We start from the raw sequence: 18274 nt of genomic DNA on the forward strand, positions 1-18274 counted from the left end.
TTGTTGCACGTTCACCAGGAGCCTCCCGGAGCTCTGAGCTCTGGGACCGAGGGCTCCTCCCTGCCCCAGCCCCAGCCCCTGCCCCAGCCATGGGGGAGTTTTGGGAGCCAGGACTGCTCTGGGTTTGTGCCCCAGCAGCTGGGACAAGGGGACAGTGTGGGGCTGGGGACAGTGTGGGACAAGGGGACAGCGTGGGGCTGGGGACAGCGTGGGACAAGGGGACAGCATGGGACAAGGGGACAGCATGGGACAAGGGGACAGTGTGGGGCTGGGGACAGCGTGGGGCTGGGGACAGGCGTCCCCAGGCGCTCAGGGGCTGCTCCGGGCTGGGTGCTGGGACAGGGACAGCCTGGCCAGGGCTGCTCCTGCATTCCCAGGGAATGGGAGTGGGACAGGCAGGGCCAACCCGGCTCCCTGGGCAAACCCAAACCCAAACCCAGCCCCAGCCCCGGCTACCCTGGGCAAACCCAAACCCAGCCCCAGCTCCCTGGGCAAACCCAAACCCAGCCCCAGCTCCCTGGACAAGCCCAGCGCACGCCCTGGGAGCAGCTCCCCCTCACAGACCCCGGTGACCTCAGTAATGGTGGCCTTGAATCAGGGATTGTTCCGAGGGAGGGAGCGGGAACGGGGTCGGGGTTTGGGGACTGAGCCTCTGTCGCTGCCCGGCCGGGGCAGGCAAAGGAGCCACCCCTGAGCTGGGCAGGGGCAGGTGCCACCCTCCACGCCAGGAGCTGGGACCGGGTCCCTTGTGCTGCTGGGGGGACACTGGGCTCTGTCCTGGGCGTGCCCAGGTGGCTCCAGAGCTTCCCCAGGAACCGCAGATGGAGCCGGGAGTGGGAAATGATGGGGAATGGGAAATAATGGGGAATAATGGGGAATAATGGGGAATAATGGGGAATAATGGGGAATGGGAATGGGAAATAATGGGGAATAATGGGGAATGGGAATGGGGAATGGGAAATGGGAATGGGAAGGGCTGCCATGTGTTTTTGGGATGTGGAAGGAATCTTGTCCCTGTCCATGGAACCGCTCCAGCCCCTGGGATTGCTGCCCCTCAGGTCCCTCCTCAGCCAAGCCCCCCTCAGGTCGCACTCGGCACTTTGGAGCCAGGTTGGTTTGTCCAGGTGATTCTGGTTGGTTCCTCCACGCTTGGAAGGTTCCCAGGGACAGCGAAACCCAAAGCCAAGGCTGGGCAGGGCACTGGGATCTCAGCACTGAGGTTTGGGGTGTTCCCAGCCATGCAATCCGGCTTCTCCCCCTCCCTCCCTCCCTCTTGGGCAGCTCTTCCTCAGCCGGGACCGGGGTCAGGGTGGGTTTGTGTTGCTGCTCCTGCTCTCCCCTTTTTCCTCTTGCTCATCCCAGCTCCTCTCCGTGCTCCAGCCCCGGGAATCTCCTGTCGGGGTCCCACACATCCCCCAGACCCCCTTTTCCCCCTAAAGCTGTTCCTAAAGCCCAGTCTGGGGCTCCCAGCTCTCCCTGTCCCCACCAGGGTGTTTCTGCCGCAGGGCATGGCCAGGAGGGCCCAGGTGAGGCCCTCAGGTGAGGCCAGGGAGGGCTCAGAGCCGTTTTGGGGGATCCCTGGGGGGTGCAGGGTGCAGCAGCTCCTCCCGTGGCGTGGGGGGCCCGGGTGTCCATCCGGGGCAGGGGGAGCTGAGCTCGGGGCCGTCCCCTCCGGTTCCCCCGTTTGCTGTGGGGGCCTTGGTGCACCAGGAACGAGCAAAGGCTGGAAAATCCAGGACTGGGCTTTGTCTGCTGGGACTGTCCTGCCTCGCTGCTCTTCCCGGGAATCCTGGTGGTCCCCTCGGGATGGGGCTGCAGAAGCAGCTCCCCCCGTCCCTCCCTGCCCCGAGCTCCCCATTCCCACATCCCCCATCGCCAGTGCCTTGAAAATTCTGCAAATCCCGAAAAAGGAAAGCTCCAAAGGTGGTCAGGGACAAGCGGGAGCGAGCTGAGTCCGGGTCCGGCCGTACCTGGGTCACTCACAGGGTTGGAGCTTCCCGTGCCCATTCCCCGTGTGTTTTACCCCAAAAGCAGCCCCGCCTCGCTTTGTCACCAGTTTTGGGGCAAACCCCCCCGATTCTGCTCCGTGCCGATTCCTCCCCGGCCCCGCTCGGCAGCGCCGGGCGCCTGCACTTTGCTCTGCCAGCCCCGGGCATCCCGGGGGCCGAGCCTCCCTCCCGTCCCCTCTCCTGTCTCCTCTCCTGTCCCCTCTCCTGTCCCCTCCTGTCCCCTCTCCTGTCCCCTCCTGTCCCCTCTCCCTGCCGGGACCCGCGGCCCCCGGGGGCTCCTCGCGGCTCCGCGGGGTCCGAAGGCTCCGGTGGGGCCGGGCTGGGGCAGCGCGGGGAGCGGGATCGGCTGCGGGGTTTGGGGTTTGTGGATTTTATGGAATTCTGGAATAGGAACGGGTGGATGGCTGCAGACCCCGGGGAAGCTGCTGCTCCCTCCCTCCTCCTCCTCCCTCTTCAGCCTCCAAATCCCCGCGGATCGGGCGGGGTGGGAAGAGTTGGTCCCATTTCCCTCCCGCCCCGGTGTTTGGTCCGGGATTCTTGGCCCGGGTGGGAATTGTGACATTTGGGGGCTCCTGGACCCGTTCCTGCTCCGTTCGCCCCAGGGGGACCCCAAATCGAGCCCGGGAGGTGCCGAAGGGACACGGGACGAGGGTCCCGGGCGCGCCCCCCACCCCCAGCTGCTTTGTGCCACGAGCTTTGACGATCAATAATGGAAGAAGCCAAAAAGGACCCCGAGTACCTGTGTAGTATCTTATCAGTCCATATCGACGCGTATACGCACCCATGTATCGTAGAGCGGCCGCCGCGGGTCCGAGCCGAGCCCCGCAGCCCCCGAGGGACCCCCGGCCCGCCCGGGCTCCTGTGAGCGGGTCCTCACAGCCCCGCGGGGCCCGGGGCCGCGGGGGGACCCGGGGGACTCGTCCCAGCCTCCCCCGCCCTCGGCCGTGTCATACCAAACATGTAACGTGCCTTTTATTTATGCTGCAAATATAACATTAAATATTACCCAGGAGCCGCCGGCTGCTGCCCTTTGTGGGGGGTGCGGGCTGGGGACACCCCGGGGTTCACGGTGTGGGTGGCACCGGACCGAGGGTGACACCGGCTGGACGCGGGACTGCCGCCCGCCGCAGTGTCCCGGGGCGCCCCCGGGCGCGATTTTTGGGGCGATTTCGGCTGGTTTGGGGTCGGGGGAGCTGCGGCCGCGCCGTCGGGGCTGCAGGAGCGCGCAGCGACCACCGGGGGGCGGCAGCGAGACCCGGCCGAGCGGGGGGACCGGGGGGGTCTGGGGGTGATGGGGAACCGGGGAGGGGTCCCGGTGTGAGGGTGATGGGGAACCGGGGAAGGGTCCCGATCTGGGGGTGATGGGAACCGGGGAAGGGTCCCGGTCTGGGGGTGATGGGAACCGGGGAAGGGTCCCGGTCTGGGGGTGATGGGGAACCGGGGAAGGGTCCCGGTGTGGGGCTGGGTGGGGAACCGGGGACGGGTCCCGGTGTGGGGCTGGTCGCGGGACAGGGGAGGGGTCCCGGTATCAAAGGCTCCTGGCCTGGTGAGGTCCCGGTGCAGTTCGGGGGTCCCGGGGCTCTCGCTCCGCAGCCCCGGCGGTTCCGGTTGCGGGGCCCGGGCGGGGCGGGCGGTGCGGGGCTCCCCTGTCCGCTCATCCATCCGTCCGTCCGTCCGTCCCCGGGGGCGGCTGTCGCGGCTGCTAAATGGGTTTCATTAACGGCGGCGGGGCCGGGGCTGCTCCCGCCGCTCCCCCGGGACCCCCGGCCCGGCTCGGCCCGGCTATAAGAGGCGGCGGCGGCGGCGGGGCGGGGGCGATGGCGATGGCCATGGCGGGGCGCCCGGCGCTGCTCCTGCTGCTGCTGCTGCTGCTGCTGGCGGGGACCCCGCGCTCCGCCCGCGCCTGTCCCGGGACCCCCGACCCGGCCCCGGTGAGCCCCGGCCCGGCCGCGCCGCCGGGTCCGGTTTGTGGGGGGATGCTCGGGGTTTGGGTCGGGGGTCGCTGTGCGGTTCCAGGACCGATGCGAGTCCCGCTCCTCCCCCGCCTCAGGCCGCCGCCGCCGCCCCCCCGGGGCCGCCCCCCGCCGCCGCCGCCCTGGGAGCGCTGCTCCGGTCCCTGCGGCGCCCCGGCCGCGCCCCCGGGGCCCCCCGGCCGCCGCCGAGGTGAGCGGGGATGGGGGCCCGGCCGGGGGTCGGGGACAGCGCGGCCCCAAACCCAGCGGGAGGTGGGACAGGGGGGTTTGGGGTGCCTGAGAAGGCTCGGGGGTGCGGGGATGGGGGCTCCATTTCGTGTCCGTGTTCAGCCCATTCCCATCCGTCCGTCCGTCCATCCCCGTCCCTCTGTCTGTCCCCATGGTGTCCCCGGTGCGGATTAACGGTGCCGTGTCCCCCCGCAGGTCGGGCTGGGGGCCGCAGGGGGGTCCCCAGGCCCGGCTCAGCCCCCGCAGCTGGGACCCCCCGGCGGCCCCGTTCTGGACCATGGCGACCCCGCAGCGCTTCGGCCGCCGCCGCTGAGCCCGGCCCCGAGCCCGGCCCGGCCCGGCCGCCTCGGGGGCTCCGTCTGTCCCCCAATAAAGCGATTTGTCCCCCCAGCCCGAGCCCTGCTCTGGTCCTGCCCCGGGATGGGTGGGGGGGACGCGGCTCCCGCCCTCCTCCGCGCCCCAGGCGCCGCCGGCCCCAAGCAGACACGGACACGGGGAGTACAAACCCCCCCAGCTTTATTCTGGGGGGCCGATGGCACCCGGGGACCCTCCAGAACGGGGGCCAGGCCGGAGGGGGGCCCCGGGCCCTGAGGTCTGTCTGTCCGTCTGTCTGTCCGTCCGTCCACCCGCAGCGGGGTCGGGGCGGTGGCCGCGGGTGGGGGCCGCATCCAGAGGGTCCGAGCGCTGCCCGGGGGCTCCGGGGGCAGCTGCGGCCACCGCCCCGGCGGGGCTCGATAGCCCCGGGCAGGGTTTGACTGCCCCGGGCACGGCTCCCTTGCCCCGGCAGGGCTCGCTGCCCCGGGCAGGGCTCCCTTGCCCCGGCGGGGCTCACTTGCCCCCGGCCATGATGCGCAGGTACTGCAGCGCGTTCCGGGCCGCCTGGGCGCGGGCGCCGTCGCGGGACGGGGCTGACCCGTGGCACACCGTGGTCGGCTGCGTGGAGAGCTCCACCAGGCACTGGTGCAGCCCGCTGAGGCTCAGCGCGTCTGGGGGCACAGCAGGGTCACCCCACGGCCGCGGGCACCTCCGGGGCAGCCGCGGGGGGCCGGGGCCGGGCTGAGGGGGCCCGGGGCTCACCGATGTCGAGGTAGCTGATGGCGAAGCTCTGCTCCTCCGAGAGCTCCTGCAGCAGGGCGCAGGCGCCCCCCGGCGCGGCGCTGCCCCCGCGGCTCCGCAGCTGGCCCAGCTTCTCGCCCGCCGAGTTGCGCAGCGAGTCCCAGGTGCAGCCGGGGGCGCGGCCCCGCAGCCCCTCCAGCCGGGGGCACGTCTGGGGAGGGGGCACCGGGGCTCGGGGACCTGCCCAGCCCCCGGGGTCTGCCCCGACCCCACCCCCTGAGGTGTGGGAACCGCCCCGGGAACCGCAGGACACCCCCGGGGCCACCCACAGCCCCAAACCCAGCGGTGCCCTCCCCACGGCCTGGAGCAGGGGGCAGAGGGGACTCTGGGGTGGCTCTGGGGGACGCTGGGTGGCTCTGGGGGACTCTGGGGTGCTCTGGGGGACTCTGGGTGACTCTAGGGTGACTCTGGGTGGCTCTGGGGGACTCTGGGGTGACTCTGGGTGGCTCTGGGGGACTCTGGGTGGCTCTGGGGGACTCTGGGGTGCTCTGGGGTGCCCCTGGGTGAGTCCAGGGTGTCTCTGGGTGCCCCTGGGTGAGCCCAGGGTGTCTCTGGGCGCCCGTGTCCCTCCCAGTGCCCCCAGTACCATGTTGAACTGGTCCTCCTCGCCCTCGGCCTCGCTGCCGTCGCGTGGCTCCATGGGGACGTTGTGGATCCTCACCAGCATCTTGGCGGCCGCGTTGCGCTTGGCCAGCTTCTTGGAGGTGCCGCTGCCTGGGGAGGGGCTGGGCGTGAGCTGGGACCCCCGCAGCCCTGCCCGGGACCCCCGGGACCCCCGGGCCCTCACCGATCTCCACGAACCGCTCCACCCGGCAGGTCATGGTGAACTCCTTGCGGTGCGCCGGCCCCGACTCCTGCGTCACCGTGTACTCGGGCAGGCGCCAGCCCTTCTGCACCACCAGCTCCTGAGGGGACACGGACACACCTGGGGACACGGCCAGCCCTGGGGGGACATGGCCAGCCCTGGGGACACGGCCAGCCCTGGGGACACGGCCAGCCATGGGGGGACATGGCCACCCCACGTGGGGACAGCCCCGAGCCACCGTCAGCGCCCCCACACCGGGGCAACAGCCTCCAAAATGGAGATATCGGCCCCAAACGGGGATAACCGGCCCCAAAATGGGGATAATTGTCCTCAAAATGGGGATAAGCAGCACCAAGATGGGAATAATGGCCCCAAAATGGGGATAAGCAGCCCTAAAACAGACATAACTGTCCCCAAATGGGGATAACCAGCACCAAGAAGGGAATAATGGCCCCAAAATGGGGATAATTGTCCTCAAAAGAGGGATAACCCACCCAAAGCAGGAATAAATGTCCCTAAACAGGGATAAGCAGCCCCAAAATGGGAATGATTGTCCCTAAATGGGGATGAGCAGCCCCAAAATGGGAATGATTGTCCCTAAATGGGGATGAGCAGCCCCAAAAGGGGAATGACTGTCCCTAAATGGGGATGAGCAGCCCCAAAATGGGAATGACTGTCCCTAAATGGGGATAAGCTGCCCCAAAATGCAGGTAACTGTCCCCAAAACAGCAACAACTGTCCCAGAATGAGGAAGAGCCCCCAGATGCCATCGTGCTCCCCCCACCCCACAGATGGGTGAGGTCCCCCCCCCCCCCAGGGCCGTGTCCCCCAGCCCGGGCAGGTGGGTGGGGTCGCTCGGTGTCCCCTGGTGTCCCCCCCCGAGGTGGCACCCACCTGCAGAGCCCCCACGGGGTTGCACTCGGCCTGGGGGGGGGACACCGGCGTCTTCATCTCCAGGGGGGGGCCCCTGTGGGGCACAGGGGTCAGGGGGCACCCACAGAGGGGTCGGGGGCGTTTGGGGGGGGGTGGGGACACGGTGGCCCCCCTTACCTGGGCGAGGGGGGGGGCGCGGCGGGGGCCGGGGGGGGCGCGGCGGGGCCGGGCTCTGCGGGGGCCTCCGGGGGGAACGGAGAGCTGGGGGGGCAGGGGTCAGAGACACCCCCAGGCATTAGGGGGACCCCCAGATTCCCCTGAACCGCCTGACTGCCCTGGGAGACCCCAGACCCCCCTGAACCGCCAGACAGCCCTGGGAGCCCCCAGATTCCCCTGAACCGCCTGACTGCCCTGGGAGACCCCAGACCCCCCTGAACCGCCTGACTGCCCTGGGAGACCCCAGAGCCCCCCTGAACCCCCAGACTGCCCTGGGAGCCCCCAGATTCCCCTGGAACCCCCAGACTGCCCTGGGTGGGAGACCCCAGACCCCCCTGAACCCCCAGACTGCCCTGGGAGCCCCCAGACCCCCCTGAACCCCCAGACTGCCCTGGGAGACCCCAGACTGCCCTAGGAGCCCCCAGAGCCCCCCAGATTCCCCTGGGAACCCCAGACCCCTCCCCCAAATTCCCCTGGGAACCCCCAGACCCCCCTGGAACCCCAGACTGCCCTAGGAGCCCCCAAAGCCCCCCAGATTCCCCTGGGAGACCCCAGACCCCCTTAAGCTCCCCTGGGAGCCCCCAGACCCCCCCCCCCAGGAGCCCACAGACTCCCCTGAGAGCCCCCCCCAGACCCCCCCGAGCTCGGCAGAGCCCTCACACCCCGCAGGATCCCGCAGCCCCCCTTGGGTGCCCCCAAACTACTCAGGATGTCCCCTCCCCCCAGAGCCCCCCAGAGCCCCCCGGGTACCCCCAGAGCCCCCCCAGCCCCACCTGTGCTCCAGGGGCTCCAGCATGGCCCCCCCCCCTCTGAGCAGCCTCAGGGCCACCTCGGCCGCCTTGTGCTTGGCCGCCTTCTTGCTGGGACCCTGCCCTGGGGGACACACAGGGACCCTCAGGGACCCCTCAGGGACACCGGGGGGGCCCTGCGAGCTTTGGGGTCTCACCGGTGCAGCTGACAGGGGGGACAGGGTGGGGACAAGAGGGGCAGGGTGGCCCAGGACAGCTCCCCAGGGGGGTCCCTGGGTTTGGGGTCCCACCGGTGCAGCTGATGTCCCCGAGCGTGACGCGGAAGGTGAAGTTGGGCTGGTGGGCCTGGCCCTCGGCCTTGAGCAGGTCGTAGCCCGGGGTCCGGCCTAGGCGAGTGCCATACTCCTGCAGGAGGCTGATGGGCGTCTTCCCGGGGCTGGCCGCCACCATCTGCTCCAGGCTGGGACACGGACAGCGACAGGGGGTGGGACACGGCGGCGACAGGGACACGGGACAGGGGTGGCACTGCCGCAGAGCGTGGGGACACGGGGGGACATCATGGGGTGGCATTTGTGCGCGCTGTGGTGACACGGGGACGGGGATGGAGCCCCAGCAGTATGAGGGGAAGCGGTGGCACTGCCACACAGCCTGGGGACACGGGGACAGGGATGGAGCCCCGGCACAGCGTGGGGACAGGGGCACGGGGGTGGCACTGCCAGCTGGGACACGCGTGGCACGGCCGGGACACGGGCAGGGGATGGCAGTGCCACACACCGCGGGGACACGGGCACGACACGGGCAGGGGATGGCAGTGCCACACACCGCGGGGACACGGGGACAGGGATGGGGCCCCGGCTCCCCGTGAGGACAGGGGCACGGGGGTGGCACTGCCAGCCGGGGACACGGCCAGGGGATGTCGCCGGGACACGGGGACAGGGACGGCGGTGCCACACACCGCCGGGACAGCGCCGTCCCCCCTCCCTCTCCCCTCCCCTGCCCCGCCCGAGCCCGGCCTAGGCCGCCCCCACCCCGCCCGCCGCCGCCAGCGCGGGGGGCCCCGGGCGGTGCCGGGCAGCCCCGGTGGGCCCCGGGCGGAGCCGCACAGCCCCGGGGGGCCCCGGGGGTCCCGGTACCTGGGGAAGGCGCCGCCGCTCCGCCGGGCCCCGCCCGCCCCCTCCTCGCTCATCCCCGCCGCTCCGGCCGCCGCCCGCGCCGCCAGGGGGCGCGCGGCATCACGGGAGCGCCGCGCCGCGCGGGGGGCGATGGGAACTGTAGTCCGCCCGCAGGGCGCGCTGCCGCCGCCGCCCTCCGGCGGACTACACTTCCCATAACCCCCCGCGCCAGGAGGAGGGCGGGAACGCGGAGGAGGCGGGAAGCGGGGTCACGTGGTGCTGGAGGGGCGGGGAGGGGGCCGTGCCTCAGTTTCCCTCGAGAGGGGTCAGGGGACAATGGGGACAATGGAGACAGTGGGGACATGGGAACATTGGGGGGCAATGGGGACAATGGCGATAATGGGTACAGTGGGGGATAATGTGGACAGTGGGGACAATGGGGACATTGGGGACAGTGGGGACACCAGGACAATGCGGATACTGGGGACAGTGGGGACAGTGCGGACATGGGGACAGTGGGGGCAATGGGGACAGTGGGGACATGGGGACATTGGGGACAGTGGGGGGCAATGGGAACAGTGGGGACAATGGGGCAGGGGTGGCACTGGTCAGAGTGGGAGCGCTGGGAACACACAGGGAGCACTGGAGATGGAGGGACACCGTACTGGGAGCACTGGGACCCAAGGGACACCATCCTGGGAGCACTGTGACACCCGCACTGGGAGCACTGGGATGGCCCCGGTGCCCCGTGTGCTGCTGGGCCCGGTGCCGGTGCCGGTGCCGGTGCCGGCGGGCTCACGGGGACACCGGTGGGGCGGGTGTTGGAGTCCCGGTGCTGGCTCCGGGAGGTGCCGGTGCAGGCCCGGCAGCGGTGCCGGTGTCAGAGCGGTCCCGGTGCCCGTGCCGCCCTCTCCGGTACCGGGGGTGGTCCCGGTGCAGAATCGGGGTCCTGATGCAGAATCGGGGTCCCGGTGCCGCTGAGGCCGACCCGGTGCCGGTCCTTGCCGGTGCCGAGTGGGGGTCCCGGGGCAGTATTGGGGGGTCCCGGTGCGGTGTCGGGGGTCTCCCCGGTGCCGGTCTCTCCCGGTGCAGTATCCGGGTCCCGGTGCCGGTATCCGGGTCCCGGTGCAGTATCCGGGTCCCGGTGCAGTATCCGGGTCCCGGTGCCGGTCTCTATCTGGGTCCCGGGGCGGTACCGGGGTTCCGGTGCGGTACCGGTGCGGTCCCGGTGCAGCATCGCGGTCCCGGGGCGCTGCCGGGGGGGCTCCCGGTGCCCGTGCCGGTCTCTCCGGTGCGCGGGGCGGGGCCGGGGCGGGGCCGTTCCCGTCGGGCGGGGCCGTTCTCGCCGCTCGCCCCGACCGCGGCCCCGGCCCCGGTACCGGCCCCGCCCGCCGGGCCCAGCCCCGCAGCACCGGCACCGCCGGGCCCCCCCCGGCACCGGGACCCCCCGGGACCCCCCGGCAGCAGCGGCGCCCCCGGGCGAGGGCCCGGAGCCCCCCCAGGTACCGGCACCGCTCGGGGGGGGGGGGGGGATGCGCCGGGATGGGGGGAGGGGGCAGGGCCGGGGATGCGCCGGGATCGGGGGGGGCGGCGGGGCCGGGGGGGGCTCGGGGCCCCCCCCCCATCACCGGGACCCCCCCAGGCCCGGGGGGGCCGCGCCCTCCCCTCCCCCCTCGGCCGCGGGGGGGCTGGGGGGGGGTTGAGGGGGGGCGGGGATGCGCGCGGCCTCTTGCACGCGCGTGACCCCCCCCTTGCACACGCGCGTTCACGCTCGTGACCCCCCCCATCCCCCCCCGGCCGTGCACGCGCTCGTGGCCCCTTCCACGCGCGCGTGCAAAGGGCGGCAGGTGCGGGTGCGCGCGCCCGCCAGTCCCTGCGCGTGCCCGCGGGTCCCCCCCGTGAGCGCGCACCCCTCCATCCCCCCCTGCCCCCGTCACGCCGCGGCCCCCGCAACCCCCCCCCCATGTCGCGACAGGGCGCCATGTCCCGACATGACGCGCCGGCGGGGGCGCTGTTTCGCCCCCGCTCCCCTCCTCCCACGCTGCGCTGTCGCGACACGGGCCCGGCGCTGTCGCCTGTCGCAAGTGCCGCCCTCCCCCCGCTCTGTCCCAGCCCCCCCCCCGGGTCGCGCCCCCCGCTCCTGCCTCAGTTTCCCCGGGGGTGGGGAGGGGGGGAGGCCCCTTCCCTTACCGGGATGACGTCACCCTGTGACGTGATGTCACCGCGGGGGGACACGCGCGACACCTGGAGGGGCGGGTGGCGCCCCCTCCCCCGCGGGTCCCTCGGGGTGACGCTCGGCCCCTCCCCCGCCCGAACCCCCCCGATTTCAGTGATGACATCACCGCCGGCCGCGCTGTTGCCATGGCGACCGTCCCCCGCCCCGGGGACCCCTCGTGCCTCAGTTTACCCCGAGCGTGCCCGGGGGTGACCCGGCGGGGAGGGGGGGGCACGCACGAGTGTAATGGGGTCACACGCGTGTCCGGGGGTCCCGTGGGCACCGGGGGGGGGGGTCACACGCGTTGGGGGTCACCGCCATGTTCCGGGGGTGCCCCCGGCCCCGCTGACCGCTGCCCCCCGTTCTGGGGGTGTCCCGCTCGCTCGGGCCCCGCGCACCACTCGCCCCGGTCCGGGGGTGCCCGGGGGTCTCCGGCCCCGCTGACCGCTCGCCCCCAGCCCCATGGCCTGCCTGCACGAGACCCGCACTCCGTCGCCGTCGCTGGCGCTGCCGTCGGACGGGACCCCCGAGCAGGAGCTGACGCCCACCCAGTGCGTGCTGCGCGATGTCCTGCCCGCCCCCAGCGCCCCCCCCGAGGCCTGGCCCCGCCGGGGGGGCCCGCGGGCCCCCGAGCTCGGCCCCGAGGCCGCGGGGCCGCTGGCGGCCGATGCCGCCCACCTGCGCTGCCAGGCCGGGGGCGGCTTCCTGGAGGGGCTCTTCGGGTGCCTCAAGCCCGTGTGGACCATGATCGGCAAAGCCTACGCGGCCGAGCACAAACACCCGCCCGAGGGTGAGCGCCGGGGGCACCGGGGGCTCCGGGGCACGGGGGTGAGGGAGGACAGAAAGGGGGAAAGGGGAGGGAACGGGAAAGGAGCTTCAAAGCAGGGCCCAGGGCAGGGTGGTCCAAGGGGGCAAAGGGCGACTGTGGGGAGAAAAGAGGCGGTGAAGGGCAAAAGCAGAAGCAGGGGTGAGGGGGGAAAGGAGGGTGTGGGTGGGGGGGTGCCAGGGCTGGGGGTACACCAGGGGTATCGTGGGGATGGGGGTGCTGGGGGTGCTCCGGGGGTCCCTGGGTGCTCTCGGGCTGTGGGTGCCATGGTGGGGGTCCTGGGGGGCTGTGGGTGCCATGGTGGGGATGCCATGGGTGGGGGTCCCGGGGGGCTGTGCATGCCATGGTGGGGGTGCCATGGTGCGGGTCCCGGGGGGCTGTGGGTGCCATTGTGGGTGGGGGTCCCGGGGGGCTGTGGGTGCCATGCCCCGGTGCCCACAGACCCCTGGGAGGTGCCGTTCGAGGAGATCCTGGACCTGCAGTGGGTGGGCAGCGGGGCGCAGGGCGCCGTGTTCCTGGGCCGCTTCCACGGCGAGGAGGTGGCCGTGAAGAAGGTGCGGGACCTCAAGGAGACCGACATCAAACACCTGCGCAAGCTCAAGCACCCCAACATCATCACCTTCAAGTGAGAGGGGGCTGCTGGCACCGGGGCACGGGGACACTGCGGGCAGGGGGACAGCACGGGCACGGGGACACTGCGGGAATGGGGCATGGGCATGGCATGGGGCATGGAGCATGCTGGAACACGGGCATGGCATGGGCATGGACACAGCATGGGCATGGAATGGACACGGCATGGACACAGCATGGAATGGGCACAGCATGGACATGGCATGGACACGGCATGGACACAGCATGGACATGGCATGGACACGGCATGGACACAGCATGGACATGGCATGGAATGGGCACACTGTGGACATGGAATGAACATGGAATGGGCACACTGTGAACATGGAATGAACATGGAATGGACACAGCATGGACACGACAGGCACAGCATGGACATGGAATGGACACAGCATGGACATGGAATGCACATGGCACAGGCATGGCACGGACATGGAATGGGCACAGCACGGACACGGTGCCCAGCATGGACACGGTGCCCAGCATGGACACGGCCACCAAGGTCACGGACACCGGGGCCCGGGGCACCGTGCGGGGCTGTGCCCTGTGGAGCGGTGGCCGCGGTGGCCGCGGTGGCAGGCGCTGAGGCGGCGCTGTGCCCGCAGGGGCGTGTGCACCCAGGCCCCCTGTTACTGCATCATCATGGAGTTCTGCGCCCAGGGCCAGCTCTACGAGGTGCTGCGCGCCGGCCGCAAGGTCACCCCCTCCCTGCTGGTCGACTGGTCCATGGGCATCGCTGGGGGCATGAACTACCTGCACCTGCACAAGATCATCCACCGCGACCTCAAATCGCCCAAGTGAGCCGGGGACGGGGCTCGGGGCACCCTGGGGACCCCCGGGCGTGGGGCTGTGCATGGGGAGGGTGCATGGCACAGCGGTGCTGGGACGGACGGAGCTGTGTCCTTGCTGGTGCCCTGTCCTTGCTGGTGCCATGTCCTTGCTGGTGCCGTGCCCATGGTGGTGCGTGTCCATGAGCTGTGTGACCCTGGCATTGCCACTCCTGGTGGCTTCATGCCCATGGCAGTGCCGTGCTCATGGTGGCGGCCGAGCTGTGCACGCAGTGGTGGCGTCCCCTCAACAGGGCCACGCTCATGGCATTGCATGTCCATGGTGGGGCCATGTCCGTGGTGCTGTCCCAGGCAGGGCCATGTCCATGGTGGCCTTGTCCCATCTTATTGGTGTCCCACGCCGGTGCTGTGTCCGTGTTGGTGCCGTCCGGTTCTGTGTCTGTGTCCGTGCTGTCCCCTGTCCTCTCCGTGCTGCCTGTCCCCTGCCCTGCCCGTCCCTGCCGTGCTGTGACCCGCTGGTGCCCGTGGCAGTTGCATGTGCAGCAGTGCCCGTGCCATTGGCGTGACACTGGCGTGTCATTGGCGTGACACTGGCGTGGCGCTGAGCACGTGTCCCCAGCATGCTCATCACCTACGACGACGTGGTGAAGATCTCGGACTTCGGCACCTCCAAGGAGCTCATTGACAAGAGCACCAAGATGTCCTTCGCCGGCACCGTGGCCTGGATGGCCCCCGAGGTCATCCGCAACGAGCCCGTCTCCGAGAAGGTGGACATCTGGTGAGGCCACGGGGACACCGGGGACACTGGGGACACTGCCAGCTGTGCTGGCACTGGGGACACTGCAGTGGCAGGCACTGGGGACAGGAGACATTGTGGGGATGCCACGGAGATCGGGACACTGGGGATACTGGGAGTGACGTGGCGGGGCCAGGGCACATCACGGACCCAGGAGTGGGGGACACTGGGGACACCAGAGCGGGAGGAGGTGAGGGGACAGCAGGAGGTCGCCATGGGTGACGGGGGCCGTGGGTGCCCACAGGTCCTTCGGGGTGGTGCTGTGGGAGCTGCTGACGGGCGAGATCCCCTACAAGGACGTGGACTCGTCGGCCATCATCTGGGGCGTGGGCAGCAACAGCCTCCACCTGCCCGTCCCCTCCAGCTGCCCCGACGGCTTCAAGGTGCTGCTGCGCCAGTGCTGGTGAGTGCCCATGGGGACACCCCGAGGGACCCCACACAGATGGGGCCGCAGGGCCAGCAGGAGGGACCTGCCCCCCATGGGACCCCTGGTTGTAGCTGTGCCCCCCCTGTGTCGGGTGCACCCTTCTCTGCCCCTGGTCCCCAAAACCTTCAGGACCCCCCGGCACTCTCAGCCTCCCCCAGAACCCCCCGAGACTCCTGGCCCCCCTGAGTGCCGTGTCCGTCCCCCAGGAACAGCAAACCCCGGAACCGGCCGTCCTTCCGCCAGATCCTGCTGCACCTCGACATCGCCTCGGCCGACGTCCTGTCCACCCCGCAGGAGACCTACTTCAAATCCCAGGTACCAACCCCAGCAGCCCAGGACCCCCTTGCTCCAGCCGGGCAGTGCCTACAGTGCCGGGCACCGCCGCAGCCCTGGATGTGCGGGGTGGCCGGAGCGCGGTGGCAGCGGCGGCGCTGTCCCTGTGCCGCAGGCCGAGTGGCGGGAGGAGGTGAAGCTGCACTTCGAGAAGATCAAGTCGGAGGGGACGTGTCTGCACCGGCTGGAGGAGGAGCTGATCAACCGCCGGCGCGAGGAGCTGCGGTGGGGCCGTGCTGGGAGCGCTGGGAAGGGACCGGGCAGGGGGCAGCGGGGGCTGGCGGGGCACAGGGAGGGCTGCGGGTCGCTGTCCCTGTCCCCCGGGCGGTTCTGACGCCACGCGTGTCCCCAGGCACGCGCTGGACATCCGGGAGCACTACGAGCGGAAACTGGAGCGAGCCAACAACCTCTACATGGAGCTGAGCGCCCTCATGCTGCAGCTGGAGCTCAAGGAGAAGGAGCTGCTCAGGTGGGTGGGCAGCGCCCAAACAGCACCCCCGAACAGCTACCCCCACAAATAACACCCCCAAACAACACCCCCAAACAGAACCCCCCAAAGAACACCCCAATCTTAACCCTCCACAAATAACACCCCCAAAGAGCCCCCCCACACCCTCTGTGCCCATCCCATGGTCACTCCCTGGCCGTGGCCAGCCCTTTGTCCCCCCCATGGTGCTCCCTGACCCCGCGGCCGCTCCCCCCCGGCCGTGGCCGCTCCGCAGGCCCCGCTTGCCCCGGGCAGGGGCGCGGGTGCCCACGCGTGGCCCGTGGCAGGCGGGAGCAGGCGCTGGAGAAGCGCTACCCCGGGCTCTTCAAGCCGCGGGTGCCGCGGGGGCTCCTGCACGGCAACGCCGTCGAGACCCTCATCAAGAAGCGAAACGTCCCCCAGAAGCTCTCGCCCCACGGCAAGCGGTGAGCGGGGGCGGGGTCCCTCGGGGGGCACCTTGGGGCGTTTGGGGCGGGGGGAGATGGGGGGAAATGGGGGTGCCGGGGATTGGGAGGCACGGACGTGTGGGTCCAGCAGGGTGGGGGGGCCTGGGGTCGTTTAGGGGCCTGAGGGGACGGCGTTCTTTGGGCTGGGGGTGTCTGGGCTCTTTGGGGAGGGGGGAGATGCTCTGGGGGATCTGGATTTGGGGTCGTTTCGGGGACTGGGGGTGTCTGGGCTCTTGGGAGAAATGCCCCGCGTGTGCAGATGCTTGGGGACCTCGGAGGGGGGGTCGGGGTCCTTTGGGGAGTTCTGTGGCTGCCGACCCCGGTGTCCCGGGGAGGGAGGGGGGTTCTTCGGGGCTGTGGATGTCCCAGGGGTCGCGGTGCCGGGATCCCCTCCCACAGCCGCGCCCGTGTCCCTCCCGTGCCCAGCCCCGACATCCTGAAGCCGGAGGTGCTGCTGCCCAAGCTGGACGCGGCCATGGCGCAGGTGGCGCTGCCGGGGTGTCCCAAGGGCCCCCCGTCCCCCGGGCGCAGCCGCCGCGCCAAGGGCCGGCACCGCAAGGCGGGGCCCCGGGGCGGCTGCGGGGAGCCGGGACCCGAGGCCGGGACCCCCCGGGGTCCCCCCGCCACCGCCGCCAGCCCCGACATCCTCGGGGGCACCCTGGAGGCCGCGGGTGCCCCCCCGGCCACGGAACCCGATGCGGGACCCGAGGGGGCCACGGGCAGCCAAGGGTCCCCCCCGGCGCAGCCCCCCACGCCCGGGGAGCCCGAACGGGAGAGCGGCGCCGGCCGGGGGGGCAAAGGGGCCGCCGGGCAGCACCTGACACCCGCGGCTCTGCTGTACCGGGCGGCCGTCACCCGCGGGCAGGTGAGACCCCAGAGCCCCGCGGCCCTTTTGGGGGGGGGGGGGAACCCCAGGGCCGTCCCAGAAGCGGGAGGGGGCATGGATTCCTCCCGAGGAGGGGGCGTCAGCACTGCCGGGGCCCTCGCGGGGTGAGGGGCGGGCCAGGAGCGAGGGTCCTTCCCGAGGGCCTCAGGAGGACCCCAAGCCCCCCTCCCTGCGCCCCCAGAAACGGGGGGTCTCGTCGGAGGAAGAGGAGGGCGAGGTGGACAGCGAGGTGGAGCTGCCGCTGCGGCAGAGGTGGGTGCGGCCCCCGCCCGGGGACACCGGGAGCGCTGCGGGTGCCGGAGCCCCCGCCCTCACCCCGCGCCGCCCTCGCCCCCGCCCAGGTGGCCCCCGGGGATGAGCAAGCGCCAGTCGCTGTCCACCTTCAGCTCCGAGAACTTCTCGGACGGCGACGGCGACGAGGGCCACACGAGCGAGCCGTCGCACAGCGCCACCCCCGACGTGGGCAGCACCAACACGGACGAGCGCCCCGATGACCGCTCCGAGGATTTGCTGTCCCAGGGCTCCGAGATCCCGCTGGACGCGGCCCCGCCCGAGGGGCCCGGCCGCCGGCACGGGGGGCTCAGCCCCACCAAGGTGAGGCCCCCACGCAGGGGCACCCCCAGGAATGGTCCCCATGGGGTGGGGGTCCCCTGGGAATGGTCTCCAGAGGGGGCAAAGGGAGGAGGGTCTGCAGGGCCCCCCCAGGGACAGCCCCCATGGGATGGGATGGGGGGGGGAGGTGTCCCCTGAGCCCCCCAGATGGGGTTGGCAAAGGGAAGGGGTCCCCCAGGAATGATCCCCATGGGGTGGGGATCCCCAAGCCCCCAGACGGGGCCAGCAAAGGAAGAGGGTCCATAGGGCCCCCCAGGAATGGTCCCCATGGGACAGAGAAGCCCCCAAGCCCCCAGACAGGGCTGGCAGAGGGAATGGTGCCCATGGGGTGGGGGTGGCAAAGGAAAGGGGGTCCCTGTCCCCCCCTGGAATGGCCCCCATGGGGTGGGGGGTCCCTGTCCCCCCCCAGGAATGGCCCCCATGGGGTGGGGGTCCCTGTCCCCCCCCAGAATGGCCCCCATGGGGTGGGGGTCCCCAGGGCGGCGGGGATGCCCCAGCCCCGCGTGTGTCCCCAGGTCTCCGAGGACTCCGACTGTGACAGTGCAGAGCTGGATCACTCAGGCAGCGGCGAGGGGCCCCCCCGGCCCACAGCCCCCCCGGGCCTGTGACCTGCGCGCCCCCACAGCCCCACCCTGCACTCCCCCCTCACTTGTACAGCCCCAAATATTTATATAAATATCTATCGCTCTCTACTGCGGCTGCTGCCTTGGGGAACGGGGGGAAAGGGGCAGGGGGATCCTGGAGCCC

The 18274-nt window shown here is 71.3% G+C and overlaps 2 protein-coding genes across 4 annotated transcripts; one reads left to right on the plus strand and one right to left on the minus strand.

Moving 5' to 3' along the window:
* Window positions 1–4978: 4978 nt before the first annotated feature.
* Window positions 4979–11741, minus strand: TARBP2 (TARBP2 subunit of RISC loading complex). Of its 3 annotated transcripts, none has more exons than XM_077192770.1 (9): window positions 11272–11741; window positions 8260–8429; window positions 7994–8093; window positions 7182–7265; window positions 7026–7098; window positions 6114–6231; window positions 5913–6040; window positions 5288–5477; window positions 4979–5196 (listed from the first exon to the last, which is right to left on the minus strand). In XM_077192770.1, the coding sequence occupies exons 1-9, from the start codon at window positions 11442–11444 to the stop codon at window positions 5039–5041; spliced, it is 1194 nt and encodes a 397-aa protein (XP_077048885.1). In that variant the 5' UTR covers window positions 11445–11741; the 3' UTR covers window positions 4979–5038. The 3 variants fall into 3 exon arrangements, with proteins under 3 accessions (XP_077048885.1, XP_054505156.1, XP_077048886.1); XM_054649181.2 differs by lacking the exon at window positions 11272–11741 and adding an exon at window positions 9103–9321; XM_077192771.1 differs by lacking the exon at window positions 11272–11741 and having other exon boundaries at window positions 8260–8987.
* MAP3K12 (mitogen-activated protein kinase kinase kinase 12) lies at window positions 10425–18219 on the plus strand. Its single transcript, XM_054649174.2, has 14 exons — window positions 10425–10583; window positions 11755–12086; window positions 12564–12747; window positions 13358–13549; window positions 14160–14318; window positions 14581–14739; window positions 14970–15078; window positions 15212–15321; window positions 15449–15565; window positions 15871–16008; window positions 16456–16894; window positions 17097–17167; window positions 17257–17509; window positions 18043–18219. Exons 2-14 carry the CDS (start codon window positions 11759–11761, stop codon window positions 18133–18135), a joined length of 2352 nt encoding a protein of 783 aa, XP_054505149.1. The 5' UTR covers window positions 10425–10583; window positions 11755–11758; the 3' UTR covers window positions 18136–18219.
* Window positions 18220–18274: the final 55 nt, after the last annotated feature.

The sequence above is a fragment of the Agelaius phoeniceus genome, chromosome 35 (assembly GCF_051311805.1).
Source record: "Agelaius phoeniceus isolate bAgePho1 chromosome 35, bAgePho1.hap1, whole genome shotgun sequence".
In the NCBI taxonomy this organism is placed as follows: Eukaryota; Metazoa; Chordata; class Aves; order Passeriformes; family Icteridae; genus Agelaius; species Agelaius phoeniceus.

What these genes read in the sequence shown, in the direction of transcription:
- TARBP2 (XM_077192770.1), bottom strand. Translation starts at nt 11,444, where the DNA reads ATGGCAACAGCGCGGCCGGCGGTGATGTCATCACTGAAATCGGGGGGG. An exon ending in CGGGGACATCAGCTGCACCG is followed by an intron (nt 8,094 to 8,259) that starts GTGGGACCCCAA and finishes TGTGTCCCCCAG; the next exon opens with GGCAGGGTCCCAGCAAGAAG. An exon ending in CTGGAGCCCCTGGAGCACAG is followed by an intron (nt 7,266 to 7,993) that starts GTGGGGCTGGGG and finishes CTGCCCCCCCAG; the next exon opens with CTCTCCGTTCCCCCCGGAGG.
- MAP3K12 (XM_054649174.2), top strand. Translation starts at nt 11,759, where the DNA reads ATGGCCTGCCTGCACGAGACCCGCACTCCGTCGCCGTCGCTGGCGCTG. An exon ending in AAGGAGAAGGAGCTGCTCAG is followed by an intron (nt 15,566 to 15,870) that starts GTGGGTGGGCAG and finishes GGCCCGTGGCAG; the next exon opens with GCGGGAGCAGGCGCTGGAGA. An exon ending in GAGCTGCCGCTGCGGCAGAG is followed by an intron (nt 17,168 to 17,256) that starts GTGGGTGCGGCC and finishes GCCCCCGCCCAG; the next exon opens with GTGGCCCCCGGGGATGAGCA.